We start from the raw sequence: 25,966 nt of genomic DNA, 5'->3' as shown, positions 1-25,966 counted from the left end.
GGACCCCATGGGGACAGCTGGGTATGGGGGACCCCCAGGGTGACCCAGCTGTGGGGGACCATGAGGACAGCATGGATGCGGGGGGACCCCCGGGGACGCCCGGGTGTGGGGGACCCCCGGGGACACGCAGGTGGGGGGGGGACCCACGGACACAGCCCAGGTGGGGGGGACCCACAGAGGTATGGGGGGACCCACAAACGCAGCCTGGTTGTAGGGGTCCCACCTGTACCCCAGGTATGGGGGGGCCCTGAGCCGCAGCCGGGATTTGGGGGTCACCAGGCTTCGGAGGGGAAGTGGGGCCTCACCCCCCAGCACCCCGCCCAGGGGGGCCCCGTGAGCCGCCCCCCCAAACCCTCGCCACCCCTTGAGGCCCCAGAGGTGCCCTGTGCCCCGAGGGGAGGACAGAGGGGGTCCCCAAAAAGGAGGGAACGCGCTTTGCCCCGCTCCCGCCCCTGCAGGTTGCCCAGCGTGGAAAACATGGAAAAGTGAAAATGAAAACGAGCCGTTTTCCGGGAATCCCTGGGAGAGAGCGGCAGCCGCCGGGGTCCCCTCCCCGCACCCCAAACCCGGGACCCCCACCAGCTCCTGGCCTCCCACTGCCCCCCGGGGCCAAACCGGCTTTTTGGGGGCCAGCCCGTCCCGCCTGCGTCCCCCCGCCCCCCAAAATCCCCTTCGCGCGCCCGCGGCGGGGTTGGGGTCGTGGACATGGCCTCCCCTCCACGGTGCCGGTGGCTTTGGGGTGCCACCGGATTTGGGGTGCCAGCTGGAGCGAGAGCAGCCGGACCCCTCTCTGCAAACCGGTTTCTTTGGGGCGGGGGGCCGGTTCCTGCCCTCGGTGCGGGCAGGGCGAGCCCAGCAGCTGCCTGCGGGCAGGGACCTGGTGGCCGGGGGGCAAAGGGCTGAGCCGGGGGGCGCGGGGCACCCCAGACCCCGCGCAGGGCTCGGCCGGGCCCCAGGGCTGGGGATGTCGCCCGCGTCGCGGGGTGCTGCGGCGTTGGGGTGGGGGGGGACGAGCGGGGGCTGTGGCTGCCCCCCGCGACGCGCGGCCCACCCTAGGGCGGCCGGAGGGGCGCGAAGCTGCTGGTGGGGGGCACCCCGCTTCTGCCGCCCCCCCTGCCTTCGGCCTCCAGCTTCACCGCAAGGCAGCTCCGTGCGGTGCTGGCCCCTCGCTGGCCTTCCTCCTCCTCCTCTTCCTCCTGCTTGCCTTTCTGCCCCGGCGGGCATGGCGGGGGCTCCGGCACCGGCCCCCCGGCCGCGAGCGGGACCCCAGGGAAGGCTGCGGGGGGGAAGGCGGGGTGCAGGACCACCGAGGCGGGGAGTCCCGCGTGGCTGGGGACCCCCGACGGCGGCGGCGGGGGGCGGCCGGGGGTGGCCAGGACGTGGCCGGGGAAGGTGGCCCAGGCCTGTGCTGGGGGGCCCGTGGCCAGCAGCGGCGGGGGGAAGGCAGCCAGGGGGGGAGGCTCCTCCGGGACCCCCAGATGGCAGCAGGAGCCCCCCGGGCACGGGGGGGACACGGAGCCCAGGCCTGCGGGCAGCGAGAGACGGGAAGCGCCGTCAGCGTGGCCAGGCCGGGGCGGCGGCGAGGGGCGAGGGGCGAGGGGCGCGGGCAGCACCCCCGGGCAGCCCCCTCGGCCTCGGCACCCCGGGGTGGGCGCCCCCTCCTCTCTGCCAGCCGCAGCCGCTGGGTGCTGCTGTGGGACCGGCAACGCCGGCGCCGGCCTGCGCGGGGGCTGCACCCAGGACCCCGCTGCCTGCACCCAGGACCCCGCTGCCTGCACCCAGGACCCCGGCCCCGCCACGGCCCGCACCCGCAAAGGCCCCGGCACACACTGCCCCCCACCGCCGGCAGCCCCCCGCCCTGCCTGCAGCCCCCTGCCCTGCCCGGACCCCCCCGCCCTGCCCGCAGCCCCCCGCCCTGCCCGGACCCCCCTGCCCTGCCCACACCCACTGCTCCCCACTGCCCGGCAGCCCCCCATCCTGCCCGCACCCCCTGCCCTGCCTGCACCCCCGGCAGCCCCCCGCCCTGCCCGCACCCACTGCTCCCCACTGCCCGGCAGCCCCCTGTCCTGCCTGCAGCCCCCTGCCGTGCCTGCACCCCCCATCCTGCCCACAGCCCCCCGCCCTGCCTGCAGCCCCCTGCCCTGCCTGCACCCCCCATCCTGCCTGCAGCCCCCTGCCCTGCCCACACCCACTGCTCCCCACCCCCGGCAGCCCCCCGCCCTGCCCACAGCCCCCTGCCCTGCCCGCGGCCCCCCACCCTGCCCACGGCCCCCCGCCCTGCCCGCAGCCCCCTGCCCTGCCCACACCCACTGCTCCCCACCGCCTGGCAGCCCCCTGCCCTGCCCGCAGCCCCCCATCCTGCCCGCAGCCCCCCGCCCTGCCTGCAGCCCCCCACCCTGCCCGCAGCCCCCCACCCTGCCTGTCCCTGATGCATCCCCTGCCTGTGCAGGCAGCAGCGTGCTGGGTGCCGGCGCTGGCCATCCCTGCTGGCCCCACACTTACGGGTCCCAGCGGTGGCCGCCCTCTCCTCCAGCATGTCGGGGTGCCAGGGGTCCCGGTGCCAGGCCAGCAGCTCCGCCAGCACCCACCGGCTCAGCAGCGCGCTCGGCACTAGCTGCGGGGATGAAAGGGGACGTGGCAGCACCGGGGAAGGGCAGCCTGTCCCCAGGGATGTCCCCAACCGGGCTGGGCCCCCCCAGATCCCCTACCTGGCCTGGCATGCCGGCGGGCACGGCGGGGCGGTGGCAGACGCCGCCGGCGCCCGGCAGCGAGAACGGGCAGCGGGCATCCCAGAGCGGGCAGTTGAGGAAGATGAGTTTGCTGAAGTTGAACTTGTAGGTGAAGCGCTTGCCCTTGGTCTTGTGCAGGATGCGCTTGTTGTAGTAGTACCTGGGGGGCAGTGGGGGTGTTAATGGGTGGACGGACGGACGGACGGACGGGCACCCCCGGCGAGGGCTGGGAACAGGGCAGTGCCCCCCGTCCCCTGCTCACCTGAGCGCCCGGCTCAGCTTGTCGTAGTTCATCTGGGGTTTGCATTTCCTCTGACCCCACAGCCGGGCCACCTCCTCGGGGTCCTTGATGACAAACTCCCCGTACTCGCCCTGCTGCCAGGCGATGACATGGCGGAACTCCTCCTTCTGCAGCAGCTCCAGGATGAAATGCCATAACTGGATCTGCCGGGAGCCGGGGCTGGACTCGGCTTTGTAGGCCCAGTCGGGGAAGGCCAGCCCTGCGGAGCGAGCGGGGCACGCTTAGGGCTCTCGGGGGGCCGGGGGACATCACCCCAAGGCCTCCGCTCCCCGCCCCAGGGTGGCTGTGTTTTAGCTCCGGGGAGGATGGTGACGAGGTCCGTGCCCCATCCCGCAGCGGCTGCGGGTCTGCAGAGCGGGGCCAACCCGGGCGCGGGCAGGGAGGGAAGCGGGGGGTGCGGGTGGGCCCTCAGCATCCCTCCCCGGGGCTCTGCCCGCTCAGCGCTCACCTGGAACCCAGGAGGGGCCGGGCAGGCCAGGCAGCCCCTGCCACAGGCAGCAGCACTGCATCTTCCAGCCTGCGAGCAAGAGGAGAGGGGCCCTGCGGTCAGCACCCAGCACCGGGACGTGCCCAGCACCGGGGGGATGCACCCAGCACCGAGGGGATGCACCCAGCACCGGGATGCGCCCAGCACCGAGGGGATGCACCCAGCACCCAGGATGTGCCCAGCACCGGGGGGATGCAGCCAGCACCCGGGATGCACCCAGCACTGGGGGGATGCACCCAGCACCCAGGATGTGCCCAGCACCGGGATGTGCCCAGCACCAGGGGGATGCACCCAGCACCCGGGATGCAGCCAGCACCAGGGGGATGCGCCCAGCACCAGGGGGATGCAGCCAGCACCCAGGATGCGCCCAGCACCAGGGGGATGCACGCAGCACCGGGATGTGCCCAGCACCGGGGGGATGCACCTGGGACGCGCCCAGCACCAGGGGGATGCACCCAGCACCAGGGGGATGCACCCAGCACCGGGGGGATGCACCCAGCACCCAGGATGTGCCCAGCACCAGGGGGATGCACCCAGCACCCGGGATGCGCCCAGCACTGGGGGGATGCACCCAGCACCGGGATGCGCCCAGCACCAGGGGGATGCACCCAGCACCGAGGGGATGCACCCCACACCGGGGGGATGCAGCCAGCACCCAGGATGTGCCCAGCACCAGGGGGATGCACCCAGCACCGGGGGGATGCACCCAGCACCGGGATGTGCCCAGCACCGGGGTATGCACCCAGCACCGGGATGTGCCCAGCACCGGGGGGATGCAGCCAGCACCCAGGATGTGCCCAGCACCAGGGGGATGCACCCAGCACCGGGGGGATGCACCCAGCACCGGGATGTGCCCAGCACCGGGGGGATGCACCCAGCACCGGGATGTGCCCAGCACCGGGGGGATGCACCCAGCACCGAGGGGATGCACCCAGCACCGGGATGTGCCCAGCACCGGGGTATGCACCCAGCACCGGGATGTGCCCAGCACCGGGGGGATGCACCCAGCACCGAGGGGATGCACCCAGCACCGGGATGCGCCCAGCGCCAGGGGGATGCACCCAGCACCGAGGGGATGCACCCCACACCGGGGGGATGCAGCCAGCACCCAGGATGTGCCCAGCACCAGGGGGATGCACCCAGCACCGGGGTATGCACCCAGCACCGGGATGCGCCCAGCACCAGGGGGATGCACCCAGCACCGAGGGGATGCACCCAGCACCGGGATGTGCCCAGCACCAGGGGGATGCACCCAGCACCGAGGGGATGCACCCCGCACCGGAGGATGCTGCTGCGGCGGTACCCGACCTCCCCGGCACGGCTGACACAGGCCACGCCGCTGCAGCTCATGGGGACGGTCACATCCTCGCTTGCATGGAGTTTGGCATTGCCAAAAAAACCAAACCCCACCATCCCCGACCGCTTCCCGTGGGGTCCTGGGTGGGTGCCCCACTCACCGCGGCCCCACTGGGTTGGGGTCTCCCCGGGTGGGAGCTGCTGGGCGGGAGAAATGCTCTGAGGGTCTTAGGGAGCATCACCGGGGTATATAAAGGGAGGGGACGGGTTACGCGTAAATCTGCTTACACCCCGGCAGGGAGGAGGGGGAGCGCGAAATGGCTGGGAAGGAGAGGGGGGAGCGGGGGGTCGGGGTGCAGGGGGGAGGTTTGGGGGTCCCTGCCCCGTGGCGGCGAAGCGCTGCTGAAACCCTGACCGGTTCACGGCCCCTGGGCTGCAGGTGCCCGGAGGTGGGTGCCCCCCATGCGCCCCCCGTTTTATCTGAGCGTGATTCCAGATTCAGCCAAAAAAACAGGAAAGAAAAAGAAAAAAAGATGGGAGTGATGGGACAGGGCGATGGCAGCCTCGCCCCCTCCCCACTCCCTCCTCTCCCTCGCCCGAGCAGCTGCGGCGCTTCGCTGGCCCCGCGTCCCGGCCGGGTAAATACAAACGGGGCAATTTGGGATATTTGGATTGGAGCAGGAAGGCAAACAGAGCCCGGGAGCAGCGGATCCAAAGGGCAGGAGGCTGCGAACTCCCCGCGGGCTCGGGCAGCGGTGGAAAGGCTTCGTGCCCGGTTTTTCCCCCTCTCCGAATGTGCTTTCCTCTCCTCGTTTATTCTCCATCTCGTTAGCGAGGGCCTCGATGCCTCTTTCAAGTCCCTGGGGCAGGGTGGGGGGCTGGGGTCCCCGTGAGCCCCGGCGGTGTTTTCCCAGGTGCCCCGACCCTGGGTGAGGGTCCCCCCCGGATTGGGGGGAGAGGAGCCGAGTGGGGCCCCAGCCCTGGGGGGGGGGGCTCCAGATCGGGGCGGGGGGGCCGTGCTGTGGGGGTGGGCAGGGAGCCAGGACGCCTGGGTCCCCCCAGGATGGGGGGAGCAGCCGGGGGGAGCAGCCGGGGGGTGCAGGGGAGCATTTGGGGCTGCTCCGCAGGGCCGGCTGTCCCGGCTGGGATTGGGCCGGCTTCCCGCCCCTTCATCTCTCCCAAATCCCACTGCAATCTCCTTAGGCAGCCCCCCCCGCCCTGGGGGGCACGGCCCCCCGGGCAGGCAGAGGTGAAGGGCCTCTTTGTTTCAAAGCATTTAATGCTATTAAAACAAGCGGATTAGGGAGCATCGGAACAGGCAGGAGCCGGGAGGGGACCCCAGCGGGGCCGGGGGGGCAGATCTGGGGCTCATCCCAGCCATGGGCCAGGGGATGGAGGGAAGGGAGCGGAGCATCACCGCAGCCGCCCTCGGTGGCACGTCACCCCCCGCTTCCTGGGGCCGGGAGCCCCCCAAGCCGTGGGGTCCGGCCCCGCACCCCGGCGGGGAGCCCCATCCCGGGCTCGGAGCATCCCCCGATGCTCACGGCGGTTTCCCCCTTCCCTCCCCGGCCCCGCTCATTCCCGTCCTTCAGTCTCCTGGGACCGTGGGATTTAAAAGGTTTCAAACAGAAACCCTAACCGGGCTGGGGGGAGGATGACAAGGGGATGAAGGTCACATCAGAAAGTCACAGGGCTGGGAACATAGAGGCGAGGGGCTGAGGGGGTCCCCGGGGCTGGGCTGGTCCCCGGGCACGCCACGTCCTGGGACGGTGGCATCGTCTGTCCCCGGCTCGGTCCCCTCCTGTATCCCAGGGCTGGATACGTCCATCCCGGGGCTCCATGCACCCATCCCGGGGCTCCATGCATCCACCCTGGGGCTCCATGCACCCACCCTGGGGCTCCATGCATCCATCCCAGGGCTCCATGCACCCACCCCGGGGCTCCATGCATCCATCCCAGGGCTCCATGCACCCACCCCGGGGCTCCATGCATCCACCCCGGGGCTCCATGCACCCACCCCGGGGCTCCATGCATCCACCCTGGGGCTCCATGCACCCATCCCGGGGCTCCATGCACCCACCCCAGGGCTCCATGCATCCACCCTGGGGCTCCATGCACCTACTCCAGGGCTCCATGCACCCACTCCAGGGCTCCATGCATCCATCCCAGGGCTCCATGCACCCACCCCGGGGCTCCATGCACCCACCCCGGGGCTCCATGCATCCACCCCGGGGCTCCATGCACCCACCCTGGGGCTCCATGCACCCACCCCGGGGCTGGTTACGGCCATCCTGGGGCCGGCCGTGCTGGGGGGGAGGGGGGCACTGGATCCGGCTCCTGACCGTGGAGCTCTTACGGCTGCTGTGAGGAGCGGGGCCGGGATTTGGGCTGGCATATCATCAGCTTCATCCCCCGAGACCAGCCCTAATCCTCAAAGCTCTCTGGGGTTTTCCCTCGCTGCCCAAATCCTCTTCAGAGCTGGCAGCAAGGGGGGGACGGGCGCAGGGGCACCGATCCGAGCGAACGGGGAAACCATGCCCTTGATTTGATGAAACTGGTGAAAATGGAAAACCAGACCCATTCCTGCCTGCGCCAAACCCTGCCCGTGCCGAACCCTGCCCGTGCCGAACCCTGCCTGCACCGAACCCTGCCTGCACCGAACCCTGCCTGCAGTGAACCCTGCCCATGCCGAACCCTGCCCGTGCCGAACCCTGCCCGTGCCGAACCCTGCCCGTGCTGAACCCTGCCTGCGCCGAACCCTGCCTGCAGTGAACTCTGCCTGCAGTGAACCCTGCCCATGCCGAACCCTGCCCGTGCCGAACCCTGCCCGTGCCGAACCCTGCCCGTGCTGAACCCTGCCTGCGCCGAACCCTGCCTGCAGTGAACTCTGCCTGCGCCAAACCCTGCCTGCAGTGAACTCTGCCTGCACTGAATGCGGCCTGCAGTGAACCCTGCCCGTGCCAAACCCTGCCCACGCCAAACCCTGCCTGTGCCGAACCCTGCCCGCGCCAAACCCTGCCTGTGCCGAACCCTGCCTGTGCCGAACCCTGCCCATGCCGAACCCTGCCCGTGCCGAACCCTGCCTGTGCCGAACCCTGCCCGCAGTGAACCCTGCCTGCAGTGAACCCTGCCTGCACTGAACGCTGCCTGCAGTGAACCCTGCCCGTGCCAAACCCTGCCCGTGCCAAACCCTGCCTGCAGTGAACCCTGCCTGTGCCAAATGCTGCCTGCAGTGAACCCTGCCCGTGCCGAACCCTGCCCGTGCCGAACCCTGCCCGTGCCAAACCCTGCCCGCACCAAACCCTGCCCGCATCAAACCCTGCCCGTGCCGAACCCTGCCTGTGCCGAACCCTGCCTGTGCTGAACCCTGCATGCAGTGAACCCTGCCCGTGCCAAACCCTGCCTGTGCCGAACGCTGCCTGTGCCGAACCCTGCATGCAGTGAACCCTGCCCGTGCCGAACCCTGCCTGTGCCGAACGCTGCCTGTGCCGAACCCTGCCTGCAGTGAACCCTGCCTGTGCTGAACGCTGCCTGTGCCGAACGGTGCCTGCAGTGATCCCCGCCTGTGCCGAATGCTGCCTGCAGTGATCCCCGCCTGCAGTGAACCCCTCCTGTGCCAAACCCTGCCCATGCCGAACCCCGCCCGCAGTGATCCCCGCCTGCAGGCAGAGGTGGAGGCACGGAGCAGCCTCGGCAGCACGAGGCCGGCACGGTGGCCCCGAGCGCCCACCAAGGGACGTCCCAGCGCGTGGGTGGGAGCCGTGGGGGGAATTGGGGGAATTGGGGTGTCGGGGGCACCCAGCTGTGCCCTGCGCCCGCTCCGGTGTCATCGCGGTGGGCATCCAACCCGCACCAGGAGCGAGCGCGGCTCCGGGGGTGCTGGGAGCCCCGGGGCGCTGCCAGGGAAGGGCTGGCGGTGCCTCTCCCAGTGTCCGCGCCGGATCGCTCGGGGGTCTCCTACCTCCCGCCGGCGCCCGGTGTCCGTCTCGCCTGCCCGCTGCCCGCCTCCGGCGCACCTGCCCTGATGCATTTCACCATGTTAGGGTCACTTAAAATGAAAACCCAGTCCTGCTGCGCTCGCTCCGGGGAGGGCGGCTGTGGCTGCACAGACGATTGCGTTAACCCCTCACCAGCCGCGGGCTGCCCACCGCTGCCGTCGCCATCCTCCTCCTCCTCTTCCTCGCATCCAGTCCTGGCGAGGGATGGGGATGCAGCTCCCTGCGCACCGGGGCACCGGGGTCCCACCGCAGAAGCGGGGTCTGGCAGGGACGTTTTGGCCACGCTGGGGTCTCACCAGCCCCGGAGGCCTCCAGAAAACCCTCCCGGAGCCACGCACGAAGCCCAGAGGCACCAAGAGGGCCGGCAGCCCATCCCTGCCTGCGCTGCCCATCCCCGTGATCCGGGAGGAGCGGGTGATGCCCGGCAGCCGGAAAGGTGACGGAACCCTCTCCAATTTATCTCCTCCAGCGGCGCAGGGTCGCATCCGAGCCGGGAGGGATTTGGCCATGGGAAAAAGCCGGGAGCCGGAGGGGAAGGCTGGGCGAGGAGGGGCTGGGGCACGGAGCTGTGGGGACCAGCCGCGCTCAGCTCCGCCATCCCGGGAAGCCGGCGGTGACAGAGGGGAGCAGCATCCCTCCCTGTGCATCCCGCTCTGCCTGGTGCCGTGGAATTAAATCCCAGGGCTGTTTGCTGGTGAAATCAAGCGAGGCTAACGCGATGGAAAGCAATACAGGCCGGGGGTGACTGATGGATGGCGTGGGAGAGCCAGGGGTGTGCGAGATGGGTGCGGGGCGTCCCGCGTGCGTGCTCATCCCCTCGGGAGTCCCAGGGATGCTGCAGATTTGAGTTGTCTGGGTCCAGAGCGCCCAGGGCATCAGGGCTGGAGTGAAAACCTCCCGGCTCCCCGTGCCGCATCCGTCTCCCGACCACCGGAGAGCTTGGCCGGTGCCCAGAGCCCCCGCCCCAGGCACCCGTCCGTCTCCCTGCCTGGCTCCCACTGGGAAGCAAGCCCACGGCACGCCGCGGCAGGAAGCACGGCCGTGCTCACCGGGACGCCCCCACCGCGGGCAGCAGCACGGTGCCCACGGCACCTCCCCGGCGCTCGGGCTGGGCTTTGCCCGCTCCCAGCCGGCACAGCTCCGCCGGCAGCACTCCTGCCTGCGGCCCGAGCCCAGCCGGAGCCAGCCAGGCGCGCCCTGGCAGCGCGGAGGCCGGGTGGAGCCGGCAAATGTTTCTTGCCGATCCAGGAGCTCGCTGCGAATCCCGCAGGGTGTAGCCGGCTTGCGGCTGCCCACCCATTGCGACACCGTCAGCCGTGGTGGCGCGGTGCCAGGGCCCCGAGCGCCAAGCGCTTTGCCTACCAAAGCGCCGGGCAAGTTCCCGCTCCTTTGCTTTCCCTCCTCGTAATTGGGAGGAAGGGCCCGGGCAGCTCGCTATCTGTTCAGACTTGAACACCTGGAGCACGCCGGGAGCGAGCGGGACGGGGAGGCAGCGGTGCCGGTGCCGGACCACCGACCCGCCGTGCCCTGGCCCCCGCACACCGCTTCCCCCGCCCCGTGCACCGGCGCAGAGCCGGGGGATGCTCCCGGCGCAGAGCCGGGGGATGCTCCCGGTGCAGAGCCGGGGGATGCTCCCAGCCCAGCCCCGGCGCCTCGCCCAACCCAGCCGCCGGCAGCCCACCAAGGCGTCCCCACCTGCCCCTGATGGAGCCACAAGGCGCGAGCCGGGCTCACTAAGCCATTTCTCATGGGTTAATGAGCTCCCCCCGCCGGGAGACCTCGCAAATTAAAATAATAATAAGATGAGGTGGGGTGGGAAGGGGGGAAAAGCAAGAGGTGGGTCGGGAGTGGGCAGCCCAGCCAGGGATGGCCATGGACGTCGGCAGCCGAGCCGAGGGGTCGGGGTGGAGGGGAGCGGCCGGTCCTGGGGAGCAAGGGGGAGAAATAAAGAAAAAGGGAGAAGCAGGATGAAAAGGGGAGGAGGGAGGAGACAAGCGGAGGGGGCTGATCTGAGACGAGGGACGGGGCGAGGGGGGAGACGAAGAGCAAGAGGACGCGGTGAACTGGAGGTGGGGAGAGAGGAGGAAAGGCAGAATTGGCAGAAAACGATGAAAGAGCCAGCAGAGGAAAGGAAAAGGGAGGAAAGAGGCAGGAGGCAGGGCAGGCGGTGCTGGGGCACCGTGGCGGGAGCAGGATGAGGCCAGCACGCGGGCGCAGCCCCGCTCCGGTTCCCAAAGCCCCTTCAGGTCCCATTAGCGGGGATGGAAGGTGACAGCTGCCGATCGATAGCAATCGCGCCGACAGACTCCCGGTAATAAACCCATTTCGCTCACGTTTTCGCACGCCCCAGCCCCCTCCAGCACCCCCCCGTCTGCCGCAGCGTGAGCCCCCCCAGCCCACGGCCGCCTCCAGGCCCCTTTTTGGCCGCGGCCGACGTCGTGCAAAGCCCACGCGCCGGGCAGGATGAGGCCCCGGGGCTTCGCAGAGCCGGGACAGCGAGGCTCATCCCTCCGGCCAGCCGGGCGGGAGAGCTCGCTCTGCCTCTCGGAGGTGCCTGTTGGGTGCCAAGGGAGGATTAACAGCACCCCAGGCAGGAGTGGGGCTGGAGGTGGTTTTAATTGCCATTAAGAGGAGGCTGGGGCTGGATGAAAGAGCTCTGGGCTTTTATTGCACCTGTGAATTCGGGAGGTTCCAAGAGCAGCAGGCTCCTGCTGAGCCGGGGGGTGCTCCCGGCCAGCTCCCCATGGGGAGCAGAGACCCCGGGGATAAATTTGGGGGTGGGGGTGCCAAGAAGAGACCCCGGGGGAGCTGTGAGCGTGGAGCGGAGAGGGCACGGGGAAATCCCCAGTGGGGCCGCAGCTCCCGGCCCTCGGGGCGGGGACCTCCCACGCGCCCAGCTGCACGCGAGCGTCCCCCCGCCCTGCCGAGCCGGGCATCCATCCCCGGAAAGGCTTTGGAAAGTCCCGGAGAGGTTTCCCCCCACCGTGCCGCATCACCCAGCCCGCCGTGACCCCGGTAGCGTGGCGCTCCGGCATCGGGGAGACGCTTGGCCACGGTGCGACGCTGCGGGGCGCGGTCGGGGAGCAGCTCCGGGGCTGTCTGTGCCAGCCCGGCTCCCCCCGCAGCCTCGGCCCCCTCTTCCCGTTTCACCTCCGCAGCCTGCGAGCAAGAGCACGGGCACAGCGGCGATCCCGGCGGGGCGTGGAGCGAGTTGGGGACAGGGGGACCCCCGACCCGGCCCTGCCCCAGACCCCGCTGCGGCTCCTGCGCCTCCGAGGGAGAAGGGGAGACCCCGTGGGGTTGTTTCTTAAACCCGTTTTTCCTTTTCCAGGGCTCCGATTGACGCCCTGCGGGGCTGGAGCCGCAGCAGCCGGCAGCGGTGCCGGCGCCTGGGAGCTGGGTGCCGAGGGGCGCGGTGGGGACACGGTGGGGACACGGTGCCGCCATCCGCGGATCTCCTCGCCCCAAACCTGCCGGGATGGAGCAGGCGCGGCGCAGCCGGGGGCACGGTCGGAGGCGCAGGGCTGGCCGCCAGCTGCTCCGGGGAGGCCGGGCTCTGCTCCCGTCACGTCGCGGTGGATGCCGTGGGCTTGGCGTAACCGCGGGGGTCTTGGCTTGGGGGACACGGGGGCTGATGCCGGGAGAAAGAGATGACGGCACGTGGCCCCCGGCGCGGGTTTTGGGCCCCCCCGGGAGATGGCCACGAGCTGGAGCAAGCGCGGAGGCCAAATGGGAGAGAAAGCAATTACCTGATGGATGCGGGCGAGACGGAGGAGCGGCACGGAGTAGTGCCGGCAGCCTCCCCCCGCCCGGCAGGCGAGGAGGAAGGGGGAAAAGGGGGATGAAGGAGGGAAGATGAAGAGGAGGCACAGAGGGAGATGCAGCTCACGTCCCGCTTCACCCTCCACCCTGCTCCCCAAAGGGACTCACTCCCAGGGCTGGGATGAGGATGGGGAGCCCCGAATCGCAGCCTGCGCCCCAAAAACCTCTGCCCCGAGAGGCTGCGGGATCCCCCCGGAGCCAGCGCAGCTCTGGCGAAGGGAGCGACGAGCGGCAATGGAAGAGGAAGGGCACGGGGGGGCTTTCCCGGCCCCCGGCTCCGAACTCGGCTCTTGGCCGGGCGGCGTTCGGGAGGGGAGCACCTGGCTGGGAGCGCGGCCCCGGCTCCGAACTCTTCATCAGCTTTGCCATCGGCTCCCGGCACGAGCTGCCGGGGCCGCTTCAGAAAATTCATCCCGCTTGGATGTTGCTGGAAATTTCTAAAGATTAAGCTTCAGTTTTCCAGTTCGGGCTCAAATCTCGCTTATTTTTCCCTGGAAAGCAGACAGCGTTCCGCTCCAGAGGAATCCTCAGCGGGGCTGGAAGGGGGTTTGTCTTCATCACAAAATTGGACGAGCATTTGCAGCTTTCCCTTTTAATCAAGAAGCTGGAAAAGCATCTGCAAAAGTGTGGTTTTTCCCCGTATTTTCCTGGCCGCTCTCTCCCCAGGAGGGGCCTGATCCCGCGCAGGGGCCGGCAGCACCCCCGGGGCAGGGACGACTCCGGCTCCTGCACTCGCTGCCTCGTTGCACAACGGGATTTTTTTTTGCAATGATCATTTTGCAAACTTCCAAACAGGACCTTTCCCAAAAATGTCTCAGATCTGCCCCCCCCCCCCCCCCCCCGCCCAAGACTGGCCTGGGAGCACCGCCAAAGCCACCGCACTCGGCACAGCCACCGGCAACAGCAAAACCAGGGTCTTGAATCACACCTAATTGATAAGTAGCGATTGATAAATAAAAAAAAATATCCACCATGAGGATTAGCCGGCTGTCAGGACCCTAGCGCCTGTGTCCTTGGAATTAATGGGTGTTTAATTAAATATACTTGCTATTAGATTAATTGTGTGACCGAGGAAGGGAGCGGAAAGCTCTCGCCGGGCAGCTCCGTCCCTCCAAGAGCGCGGCGCAGACGGGAGGGCGCTGGGGGGCTGCCGGGCTCAAGCTGCCCCGTGCCCGGTGCCGCTGCCCCAGCCGTGCCCCTGCCATTTGCGAGAGAATAACAAGAATAGTTAATAATAATATATTAATAAGAAAGGGCCGGAAAGGGGGCGGCCGCAGAGCAGAGCCCCGCCGCGTAAGCACAGGGCTGAGTCAGGAGCTCCATCCCCTAATCCTCTCCTGACACAGATCCCTTCCTGTGCTCAGAAATAAAATAAAAAGGAAATAAAAAGCAAGCCCTGAGCTGCCGTCCCAGCCCGCGCGGGGTCCCCCACGCCAGCACCTCCCCGTCCCAGCCCCTTTCCACTGGAGAAATCCCAAAAGCCAGGCAGGGCTGGCCGCGGGCCCGGCCAGGGGAAGGCGCCGCCGGCCTCGGAGCAGGGATTTGAGCCGGGTCTCGCCGCGTTTAAACCCGACTTTACAAGAGCGCGGCCGGGGCTGGCCCAGCCCCGCATCCCCGCATCCCGCCCGGCGGCACTCGGGGTCTTCCCAACCCGCAGCCGTGGGCAGAGCTCCGTCCATCCCCGGGCAGAGCCGCCCCGGGCCGCGGGGCTGCGGGAATTGGGATCGCCGGAGGCTTTGCCAGCAGCGGTGCCGCGTTCCGGGGGGCTGGGGTGGCGATTACCTGGGGAAAACCCCTGCGGGGTTTCGGATGCTGCGACAGGAGCAGGGACGGCAGCAGCCGGAGCGCGGGGGTCGAGGGCAGAGCCGCGGGTCACCGGGACGCTCCTCTCCGGAATCGAGCTGGGAGCATCTTGATCCGCGGTGGATCCGGACGCGGCCTCGTCGCTAGGAAAGACTCAGAGAGACGGCGGTCAAGCGGCATCAGCCCCGGCCCCAGAGCGAAACCCCCCAAGAACCGAGCTACCAGCAGAAATGCTTATTTAAAAGGTTTATTTAACTTTTTAATTTGAGGTAAAATACTTTTTTTTTTTCTTTCAACTTCCATAACAAAATACAGAGCTATCAGATACCCCTGGAAAAAATATGTATATTATACATATATTTCTATAACATTACATCATATATATATAATATATATATGCAAACTTTTTTTTTTTGAAGACTTTATAGAAAGTGGAACGTCTAAAGGCACTGCACAATGGAGTATTTAAAGACTACTTTACATTGTTATGTACATATACACACACGTTCAATCCTGCTCTCCGTGGACAGACAGCTCAAGCTAACCACGTCCCCGCCGTACGTGTATGCATCCACACTAATCCCTGCTGAATCAATTCTAGTAAAGTCAAAGAACATGCCTCAGGAAAAGTGATTTGTTTTTTAGGAAAAAAAAAAAACAAAACAAAACAACAACTTGCTATCAGTAAATACTTTCTCCTTAAAAGCACTCTAAAAATCGAACTTTTTTTTTTTTTTTAAACAATCTGATTACGATTATTTCAAACCAAAAGAAGATATTCATATTTTTAAACCCACCAGGATCCATAAGACAAAAAGAGAGAGAGAGAAAAAAAAAGTTACTTTAAAAACAAAAACATAATTATGGAATAAATAAAAACAAGGGACAACCGAGCAACGGGTGGAACCTCCCGCAGGCCAGGCGGGCGACGCGATCGGCCGCCGAGGTTAATGCTTCTGGAGAGGGGCTCTTCCTCCTCCTCCTCCTCCTCCTCCCCGGGATTCGGGGAGGGGACGGGCACGGCAGCCCCAGCCCGGGGCTCGTGTCGGCTCTGCAGCTCGTTAAGTTCCGCCACGCTCGCCGCCGCGGGGAGACGCGTGGCCAATCCTCCCTGCCCCGTCTTGATCGCCCCCCCCCCCCCCCCCCAAAATCTTGGCTCACTGCTGGTTGTCCGATTAAAGTCTCTTTCCTACAGATTCTCTACGACTAAACAAAGCAAAAATGGTTTAAACATTAACATGCTCTTGATTAATTAATACAGGTGGACGTTGAGATCTCAACCATTTAAACTTTACAAGTTTAAATATTTTGGCACATCGGAATATATATAATTTTCTTTTTAATTATTTAAAATGTATTTATAAGCGCCCTCCTCTGAGGCTGCTGCCAGGCAAGGTGAAGTCTGGTCGGGAGGAGCCCCCGCCTCGCACCGAGGTGACCCTGAGCCGGCGGGGACGCGGGGGACGCTGCCGGCGGCGGGGGGGCCCGGCTGCCCCCCGCCCTCCGAAGCGGAGCCCGGCACCCGCAGCCGGTCACTGGTCCGTTGTCCTGAGAACCTGAGTCCTTTATCCCTGAACGCGGAGCTCCCGGTTTGCAGTGCAATGGCTATGAAGACGACGACACCCCCTCCCTCCCCTCCCCAGAACCGATTACAAACTTTTAAAGCCAAACAGTTCAACTTTATCTTTTTTTTTTTCTTTTTTTTTTTGCCTCAAATGACGGGCGAGAAGGGCAGCTCCCCCCCGCCCCGGCCCCCTCCCCAGTCGGGAGCGGCACCCGCGGGCTCGGGCACTTGGGCGCAAAGGGGGCGACGATATGCATCGATATGCATCGCTGCTGGGAAAGGCCTCGTGTTTCTAATTCCTGAGTTCGCTCGCTGACCCCCTCTCCGGGGCCGGGGGTCCGGATCGAGGGGCTCCTTCCCCCTTTCCTCCGCGCCGGCCGTGGAGGTAAATCCAGGTGCCGGGGGTCTGGGGAGCCAGGCTCGCCCAGGTAAGCGGATTACAGCCCCCGCGTCCCCCGGCACCGCTCCGGGTACCACGCACGGCACCGCGTTTCAGCGGGGCCCCACCAGCCCCGTCTACCTGCCTAATAGCGTTTGCAAATAATCTTGTGCTCACACACGCTCCCTCCTACAACAGTTACTGAGTCCTCGACTGGAGAAATCTGCCCGCGCACGCCTCTCGCCTACGACCGCGTGAATAATCAGCCGCTCTCTGGATACAGCTCTATCCCTGCGGAGATCGGTTGTTTCCAAGCTCCTTTCAAGGAATTGTTAGGGATTCGTCCTGACGCAGTGGGAGACAAGCGCGTTCCTCGGTGTAATCCGGAGCCTAAGTTAATCAGCCTAACAAGAAACGCAGCTGCGTAGGGAAATAGCAGATTTATAGCAAAAATACAGCGAGATTTACACCGCGACCCCCGCCTCGACCCAGCCTGCGGAGACGGAGCCCGGCAGGCACGGCCGCCCCTCCGCTCCCGCAACCACCACGCTCTCCGCCGCTCCTCCATCATCAGGCAAAATCCAAAACCTCCGCAAAACCCAACCTCAGCCAAACGCATCTGGCTCCCGCACCGGCTGCTTCTGTCAATAGACCCTGCTCGCATAAAGTGTACACGTAGTTAAGGCATGAGTCAAAGTGATAGGGGAACCAAACAAAGGAAATAAGATTTAACAAAGCTCCTGTCATTCCTTCTCTATGAACTCACCACAATCATTTCAGTGTTAATCTTCCAATCACTCCCAACTCCACCCATACAATTAGGAAGAAAAAAAAAAAACCACCTAGGGTACATTTTAATGCGTATATTAAAGGCATTAGGTTATTCTTTTTTCCCACCCCACTCCCTTCCCTGAAAGATTTTTTTTTTTTTTTTAATATTTTGCTCATGGCTTCTGCAGTATTTCAGAAAGGCGAAAAGGACGACTAACGTATCCTGAAGCACTACCGAGATCCGCTCGCCGGGAACGCGGCTCCCTCTCCAGCAGCGTCCCACCTTGCCGGCGCAGCGGCGACTTTCCAAGTTGTGTCATTCTGCAACCTTCCCCGCTCCGCAGACAGTGCAATATTCCCTCGCCCCGGCCCCCGGCACCCCCCAAAATACAGACGGCTTCCGAGGCTGACGCACGGCACGTCTCGAACGGGCAGGAAATCCTCTCCCACCATCGCGCCAGGCTCCATATATAAAAAAAAATAAAAAGGGGAACTAGATGAATTCATAGATTCCTGCTTCTATAAATACTAGAGCGTATATAAAATAGACCGTGTCCGGAGTTCCTCCGTCCCGGTGGAGGCCTCAACCCCGCTGGAGTTCGTGCAAGGTCTGAAGCTCGCGCACAAGGGCGGCCGGCTTCCCTCGCCTCTCCTAATCGGAGCAAGACAACCGCGTCTCACCTGCAATTCAACAATGAAAACAAAGAACACAAAACCCCTAGTTTCTAGAATTACCAAACCAGGCTAGCCCCAGCCCCCCGCCCGCCCCCCACACTCTGCAACCTTGCTACATAAATACACAGATGTTTTCAGCGCAGACGGACTGCGAGGCTCCCCCGGGCTTAGGTGTCAGAGGCAGCCGTGGCCGTCACGGCCTTGGGACCGGCCGTGAGGTGCGGGCTGCCCAGCGCCCCGTTCCAGTGGACGCGGCCGTTCTGGCGCTCCTCAGGGACGTCCGCCTGCCGGTCACCGTTCCAGCGGCGCTTGAGACGCAGCTTTGGAGGCATCAGGGCATCCTCTCTCTTCTCCTGCACCCCCGGTTCTCCGGCAGACTCTCGGGATGACTTCTCCCCGCTGCTCTCCCCTTGCTCCTGGGGTTCTTCAGCCGAGAAGGCGGCCTGGGTGGCTGCCGGTGGGGCTGGGTGCCACGACGGGGCAGCTGGTCTGGCGAACACAGGCCCTTTCTCCTCTTCCAGGCTGGCTGCGGCGCCAGGGCCTTCCTCTCTCTCGCTTCTGTCTTTTCCTTTCGCCGGTGGCTCTTCGGACTCTGCCTCCCTGTCCATTGCGGGCTCGACCTTGACCCTGGGAGGAGGAGTAGCTAGCTGGGGGGCTGCCGGCTCCTCAGCGCTTTCCAGTCTCTCCCTGTTTTTGCGCCCCACGGGGGGAGGCTGTAGCTTGATGGGGAACTGGGGCTGCTCCTCGAGGGGCATTTGGCACTGTAGTGGTGGCACCATGAGCGGATAGCGGGGGAAAGTCCGCGGACTCAGGTGGTAGTTGAAGACGGAGCAAGCTTGCGAATGCAGGTAGTGTTTCATTTCCTCGGGGTTAAAAGAGAAGCAGCTGCTACCTGTGAAGGGGCTGAGGCCCGGAGAGGGGCTGTAGGAGAAAAGGGTGGGAGTCAGGGACAACGCAGGAGAGATCGGGACGTTTAGGACCCCGCCGCGCCCCGGCAGAGGGGACACGGCAAAGGGGCTGTGAGGATCCGGGTAGATCCCGGGCCTGGTGAAGAGAGGGAGCATAATATCGGGCTTGCGCTTCTGGTGGTTGACGCTACCAGCGCCCACGGCGTTGCGCGAGGCCATGAGATCCACGCCACGGCGCCAATCCGAGGAGCCGTCCTCCAGCTCCGGCATGTCCGGCTTCCTCTCGCCGCCGTCACCCAACGCTTCTGGGTTGGATGGGACCAGGGACCCACCGGAGAACCGACTGGGCTGGGCATCTTCAGTGGGAGAGTGGCTGTCCAGCGGTGGGAAATGGAAGCGGGACGAAGCCGTGGGGACAGGAGGAGCGCTCTGTGGCACGACACCTGGGACGGAGGGGGGAAGAGAAAGAGTACAGGAGAGAGTTAAGAGCGCAGTTGCCGAGGGAGTTAAATCACAGGTAAAGAGCTGCTTTTGGGGCTGCACCCGCGGGCATTTGGAAGAGTAACACAAAAATACCACGCGCTATCAACAATGCAGCAGACGATTAGATGGGAGGTGCCTTTCCCATCTGCTCCCTTCCCCTGCATAGCTCCAGTCTCCCCTGCCCACCTCAAAACCTCGCCACGGCTGGGGATGAATCTTCTCATCTCTCCGCCCCGGCTGAGGTTTCGTGAACCTCCAGTGCCACTGAAATAACTTCCACTTTCAGACGCCCTCCCCTGACCTTCTCACTCTGGTTTAACCAGAAAACGTCTCGACGACAGTGCGTTAGGAGCACAGTTAAGCAATCGTGCTCGAACGCCACCGGCAGAAGCGCTGCTGGTAAACCTCAAGCTCTCCGGGCTGACTGAAAGTCACTGATTTGTGCTTTTCTGGGAAGACGTCTTCTCTCCGACGCTTCTGCCAGTAAAGCTGCCAGCTCGCGCTGGCTCCGCTTCCACTGCCGTGCCTACAGAGCCGCCTGTCTACGACTTACTCGTGCCATAACGAGCCATATTCAGGCAAATTCTTCCACCCGCTTTCTCACCTCCACAACGCGCCTGTTGATTCTCCCTTCCCTTCAAAACTGCGCGAGTGAGAGCCGAGAGAAGAAACCTGATCCCAGTGCCCCAAACAGGTTTGATATCCCAACCCCCATCCCAGCCAGAAGGAAAGAAAACAGGTTGTAATTAGACAAGTGCATTCCAGTTCTCCAAACTTCTTTTTTTAAATGCATGCCCCAGAGATAGGAGGGAGTGGCTGCAAACAGGGAAAAGGAACAGCAGTGAGCAATATTGAGCTGGAACTGCCCAGACTCGTTGCTGCAAGTAATTACAGATTTGCAGTGCAGCTTCATACTACATCTTACACCCCCATGCTTTGGCTAGGGACTCCTGGAGAATACATTTCCTTCTCCCCGCTGCCATAAAGGCAGTGTGTCCCACACAGGTGAGGCAGAACGCCTTTATGAATATTTCTACTCTCCCGGCCCCGTTTTGGGGTTACTGTTTGCTTAGCAGACAATGCCTTGGAATCACATTTGTGCTCGCGCCCAGCTGGGACTCCCCAGGGGTGGGGAGGGATGCAGGTCGCTTCGACTGCCAAGATCAACGAGCAGTCACCGCCGTACGTAGGCACAGGCTACACGAGCGCCGATGAGAAATACTCTTGCCCACACGTAACCTGTTTTTCTCAGCCGCTGGGGTTTCAGAGTCAACATTCAATCCCCACTTTCCCCTGCTCTCTCCCTGCTAGACGAATCTTCAAGGCTTCCCCTGGGGCACTCTTCATGAGGTGAGAACTGAGCACACAGTGCTGTGAGAAAGGCTGATTCAGGCGCCTCTGCGTTCGCGCTTTCTTTGCTGCGGAGAGTTTGCAGTCTCGGGCCTCGCCGTAATGACTTCCAGAAGGTTGGGTTTTTTTTTTTGATGGACTCGATGGCCACTAATTTCCCTGGTTGCGTGGTGGCTGCGCAGTTATGCAGGCAATCACCCCAGCTGTAGAAATCTAGCTATGGGGGGACTTAACTCCACCAAAAAGGATCTTGTGAACAAAGGACGACCCTCTTCCAGAGAAACCACAGTAGGACTGCTGACTCTGGGACAAACCCAAAGTGAACTCCTGCTACTGCTCCTGGCAATAGACTCAAAGGCCTTTTAGGATGAGCAGGGAACAATTACGCTCCCTTCCCAAACTCTTTTTCGTTATCCTGAATGTCAGCACGCTGTTCTGCCACAGGGAGAATCGAGAAATACTTGTGATTTTAGTCAAACTCAGAAGAGTTACTACTCTGCTCCGGAAACTGCTCTGCGCTTGCTATTACGTTCCTCTGAACTCTAGATAGAAGCTGGTTAAGAAAAGTTCCTTTTGATACAAAAGGAGCAGAACAGAAGCAAACAAGGGGCCTTTGCAGAAGCAGGGAGGAGAGCAAACTGGAGTTAAGCCGCGAACTTTCAGATAGCGCTCACATGCATGCCTCGCCATGCACCTCTAAGCTCCTTGTCAAGAAGGGTCACATTTATATGGCACCATAAACTTACGTTACAAGCATGTGAGTGAGGCAAGGTCCCTGCAACAGAACTAAAACCCTCTTATCCCAAGGACACCCGCCCCCGACAGCAAAGCAAAGCAAACCCGTGGCACCCATAAAGACAGTCCAGCAAGCAAGCTCAAATAGGAAACCAAAATGCCTCCAGTCTCCCCTGAAGACAACCGCAGATGCGTCTGTGACAAACCCGAGGGAAAGAGCGCTCCAGATAAGGCTTTATCAACGTCCAGACATTCCCACCACAGCAGCGCTGATTGCCCCGGCAGTCTTTCGGGCGTAGATGACCGAGAGGTGATCTGCAGAGCCTGCGGGGTCGATCCCGGCCCCGTTCCACACGCCAGGAGCGGGGACAGTTAAAAGCAGCAGCCCCGACCCCGCACTCACCGTTAGGCCGAATGTTAATGAACGGGTAGTTGGGCATCACCAGCTTGTTGAAGTTGAACTTGTAGGTAAACCTTTTGCCTTTTGTCTTGTGGAGAATCCTCTTGTTGTAATAGTATCTGTTAACGAAAGTTAAAGAGATTGATCAAAGCACGTGGTGGTGGGTTTAAAGATCTCATTTCTTTTACTGCCATCAACATCCACGCGACGTACCTACAAAAATGAAGCTGCCCAGAGAATTTATGTTGTTAGTGCAAGAAAATATTAGTCAATCGGGAAGCTTCCAAACGACACCCATTCCTTTGACACATTCTTTAGCAGTAGGTTTCAAACTGTTTTACAGGTCATTGTGCTCCTTAGAACATGTGGGAAAAGATGAGACCCCGAAGGGAAGCGAAAGCTGAACAACAGGCCAAGCCTGTACATGCTGTTCTCACCCCTGTCCAAACCGGGACCAGCGCCATGGGCTGGGGGGGTCTCGTACGAGCATCCCACGCGGCGCTGGCACTACCTCCCTATTCCCATCCACGCGCGTGCCCCGCAGCCAGCGAAACACGCGCGGTCACTCCACGTGGGCTGTGACTGTCGGGGGAACGTTACAGGACCCAGAGCAGGAGGGGAAAATTCAGGGCTAAGACACAGAACCTGCAAGAGGGGAACGTGTACCTGGGCTGGGGCGGAACAAAACTCAGTGCAACGACGGAGCTGAGGAAAAGGGACCAAATTACCCAGACAGCCTCAGATTTGTTTTTTATTCCTGCAATCTTCAAGGCCCAGGGTATTGTAACAGCGTACAGGCATCAAGCTGGAAATCGGGAGGGTTGGTTTCTGCTGCTCTCATGCCCGTGAGCAAGTTGCTTCCCTTCTGTTCACCCGTTCGCACCTTCGGATTAAAACCACCCCCTCGCCTTTGCAGGCAGCGTTGATCAGGGCTGCGGAGTGCAGGCACTCAAAGCCAGCCCCGATCGCCGGCCAGCCTCCCTTCCTCACCTTCGCGGCACCAAACGAAGGCAGAACTCGGCCAGAGAGACAGCGGGTATAATCCCCACCGCAGCCTCCTCCCCACTTACACCACCGCTGTTTGTCCTCAGCCTCCTCATACTGGTGTACAAACAAAGCTGCTACACGCAGGTCATCGCCACCGCTCTTCTTAGCAGGCAGATTGACACACGGCGCCTGTTGCCACAGCACGCACCAAACAAAGCAGGGCCAGCTCCGAGCAGGAGCGGGGAAGGAGCCACGGGTCCCAAATTGAAGCGGCTGCTGATACCCACAGTGCTCTCACCCCACTGCTGTCACGCTCGGCATCAAGATGCCAAGACATGATCAGTGTTGGCAGGTGGAGGCTATTTTCCACTCCCATGCACCAATTACAGCCTTGGTGCCATTCGATTTATTGTTTCCTTCCTGTTCCAGTACCAGACTCTTGTGTTTGCTGCCTTGTTTGTCTTTGTCAGCTCCACCCAGGAGGTATCAGAGGGCATAAGGCAGCGAAGTCCACGTTACAGATTGATAATGCCAGAACCTGTCAGGAACCCAGCCGCTCCTGCAGGTCACAGGCTTGAAATGCTGAAATACTTCAGAGCGTCACGCAAGTTTTCCACTGTCTGACTTCAAAACACACAGTGATAACTGAAAAAAACCCAAACCCTATGGAAGGCTCTAAATAAGAGGGCAAAGTTGTACTGGAGGCTTTGGAGTTGTGAAGCGCAAAGTGAGGAACACGCAGCCCCCGCCTCACACATGAGGACGCTGGTGGCCAGAGCGTGTCCTTAAGGACATCAGGGCTCGGGAAACACCCAGTGCAGGCCCTCGCCGTGGGACTGGCACCGAACCTCTCCCTCGCACGGATATAGCAGTAAAGAGGCAGGTACAAGTTATGTTAGAAAGGGGAGTTGCTTTCTCTGAAACCGTACCCTTGATGGTGTGATAATAGAGTAACACCTCTGGTTTCCTCCCACACCTTCATTGCTCAAGCCAGTAGCGGCAATGGAAGCTGAGAAAAGAGACAGAAAAGCTCCCCCGAAGGAAGCCATCCTGATAATAACAACCTGAACCAGAGGTGCAAATTTGCACCGTGACGCAGAACACGGCACGGTGAACCAGGGACTCCCTCCCCTGTGCCTCTGATCACACCCAAGTCAGCCAGACCTACCCAAGCAATCTGGCATCCCAGAACTCAGAGTTTCATTCAAACCTCCCAGAAATGCAGGTGCCACCGAACCACGGGCTGAGTATTTACAGTCAGCTGCACAAGTGAGGCAGGGAAGGACAGAAGGAGGGCTCGTTACCAGCCCCTCACCTCCACGGAAACTTCTGCTCACCTGAGCGCCCGGCTCAGCTTGTCGTAGTTCATCTGGGGTTTGCATTTTCTTCTGCCCCACAGCCGGGCCACTTCGTCAGGGTCCTTGATGACAAACTCCCCGTACTCGCCCTGCTGCCAGGCGATGACATGGCGGAACTCCTCCTTCTGCAGCAGCTCCAGGATGAAATGCCATAACTGGATCTGCCGGGAGCCGGGGCTGGACTCAGTCTTGTAAGCCCACTCTGGGAAATGATAACCTTGGAAAGGGCCAAAAGGGGAAAAAAAAAAAAAGAAAAAAGAAAAAAGAAAAAAAAGTCATTCAGACAGCAACACGAGCTCACAACTGCCAAGCTCTATTGCATATTTATCATGTTTTCTCCAGAGCAAGACCACAGAGCATCGCTGGGGGCTGTAATTCTATTAAACATTCAATGTGGAAGCAGAGAAACCCGGCTCTCCTACTCTACTGCTCATTTTTTCACTCGTTTTAGCCCCCTCTCCTTGGAGAATCCCTAAACACCACAAAAAAAAAGGGTAAAACTGAAAGGGACATACGAGTAAGAATCAGTGGAAAGGAGCCCAAGAGCTTTAGACATTGCTACAATTTGGACTCCAGGTGGCTGAAATAAGGCAAATAATCCAATCGGAGCATTTGGTGCGCTGATGTTGATGGGGGGTGAGGGCGGCGAGCTCTCAGGGACTCCAGCTCCCCCTTATTTCAGAGCACGGCAGCCCGCTCCAGCTTTGACTGCGCCGGCAGATGTTTCTGAGCGACTGCCAAGTTCGGCTTTCTCAGAATAGTTTCCCAGCACAACTACTAACGCGAAGGCTTTTGGGTTTTTTTTTTGTTGGTTCCCCCCCCCCCCCCCAAATCATCGTGGCCACAATTTCAGGCTCCGGCAGCGTGGAAGAAGTCGCATCACGCTCCAACGCCACCTACACCATTATCACAGGCTGCGACGGAGACAAAAACAGGCACGAGCTGTACCAGACCGGAGGGAATCCACCTTAGAGATCCCAAATCCTTACAAATAAAACATCTCCGGGAAGATTTATTTGCATATTAAACCCGGCGCTCTTAAAAACTTGCCGACAGCCCATCGAGCAGACGTCTGATCAATCCTCACTCACACACGGCTTTTGCCCACGTATGAGAGCTTTTAGGAGAGGTGGAATTAATCTCGCCTGAGCTCCTTTATCCTGGGAAAAGAATTCGTAACAGCTGAACAACTCAGCCTTTAGACTTCCTTACCTCCTCCTCCTTCTGGCTTATCCACAATGCTGCAGCCTGCTTTCATTTTCTCCCTCCTGCTGACTGCAAAACAGAAAGAAATCGGCATCAGCGACACCGACATGCCATTATCGCGGGCGGCACTTGAAATTTCTCCGGAGAGGCCACCTCGAGCCGCAACCCTGCCCAGCCCCAAAGACGCGGCCTGGGGTCTCCCTGACCATAATCATCCCCATCTGTCTTTCCGCCCCGCCGCAAAAAGCTGACGTTTAATCCCTGCCTCCCTCCCGCCCTGCCGTTAAAGCCCGCGAACGAAACGCGGCGGCACGGCGGGGCCGTCAGACAGACAAAACAAGCCAAACACAGTTTGTCTTCTGTTACTAGACGGGCTCCGCTGCCAAAATACACAAGCTGCTGAGCTCGCCCAGATGTACCAGCGAGGGAAAAGGGAGGGGGGGGAATAAAATCCCAGCTCCCGCTCCCCGTCGCAGACGGCACATCTGATTCCAATCGCTTTAGGTGGGCTCGGCTGGAAGCGCTACCTGCCAGCGCCTCGGAAATCAGGCGTTGTGCGTCCCACCCCCCGGTAAAACGGGCTCCGGGGAGCAACAGCAGCGACAGCCGCCGGCTCCGGGGCAGCCCCCCCAGCCCGCGGCCAGACAAGCCCCCGGCAGGCACCGTCCCCGCCGGGCTCTGCTGCTTTGAAATGTTCAAAGTATGTAAATGGCT

At 62.5% G+C, this 25,966-nt stretch overlaps 1 protein-coding gene across 2 annotated transcripts; it reads right to left on the bottom strand.

Annotated features, from left to right (window-relative positions):
• Nucleotides 1–17,992: 17,992 nt before the first annotated feature.
• Nucleotides 17,993–25,335, bottom strand: LOC104027177 (ETS variant transcription factor 3). 2 transcript variants are annotated; one of them, XM_009477837.2, is made up of 4 exons: nucleotides 25,259–25,335; nucleotides 24,026–24,263; nucleotides 21,705–21,820; nucleotides 17,993–19,176 (listed from the first exon to the last, which is right to left on the bottom strand). In XM_009477837.2, the coding sequence occupies exons 1-4, from the start codon at nucleotides 25,302–25,304 to the stop codon at nucleotides 17,993–17,995; spliced, it is 1,584 nt and encodes a 527-aa protein (XP_009476112.2). In that variant the 5' UTR covers nucleotides 25,305–25,335. The 2 variants fall into 2 exon arrangements, with proteins under 2 accessions (XP_009476112.2, XP_075580563.1); XM_075724448.1 differs by lacking the exon at nucleotides 17,993–19,176 and adding an exon at nucleotides 19,406–19,859 and having other exon boundaries at nucleotides 25,259–25,319.
• Nucleotides 25,336–25,966: the final 631 nt, after the last annotated feature.

The sequence above is a fragment of the Pelecanus crispus genome, chromosome 22 (genome assembly GCF_030463565.1).
Source record: "Pelecanus crispus isolate bPelCri1 chromosome 22, bPelCri1.pri, whole genome shotgun sequence".
Taxonomy (NCBI): Eukaryota; Metazoa; Chordata; class Aves; order Pelecaniformes; family Pelecanidae; genus Pelecanus; species Pelecanus crispus.
The sequence above is the reverse complement of the archived record's forward strand: the minus strand, read 5'-3'. Positions and strand labels throughout refer to the sequence as shown.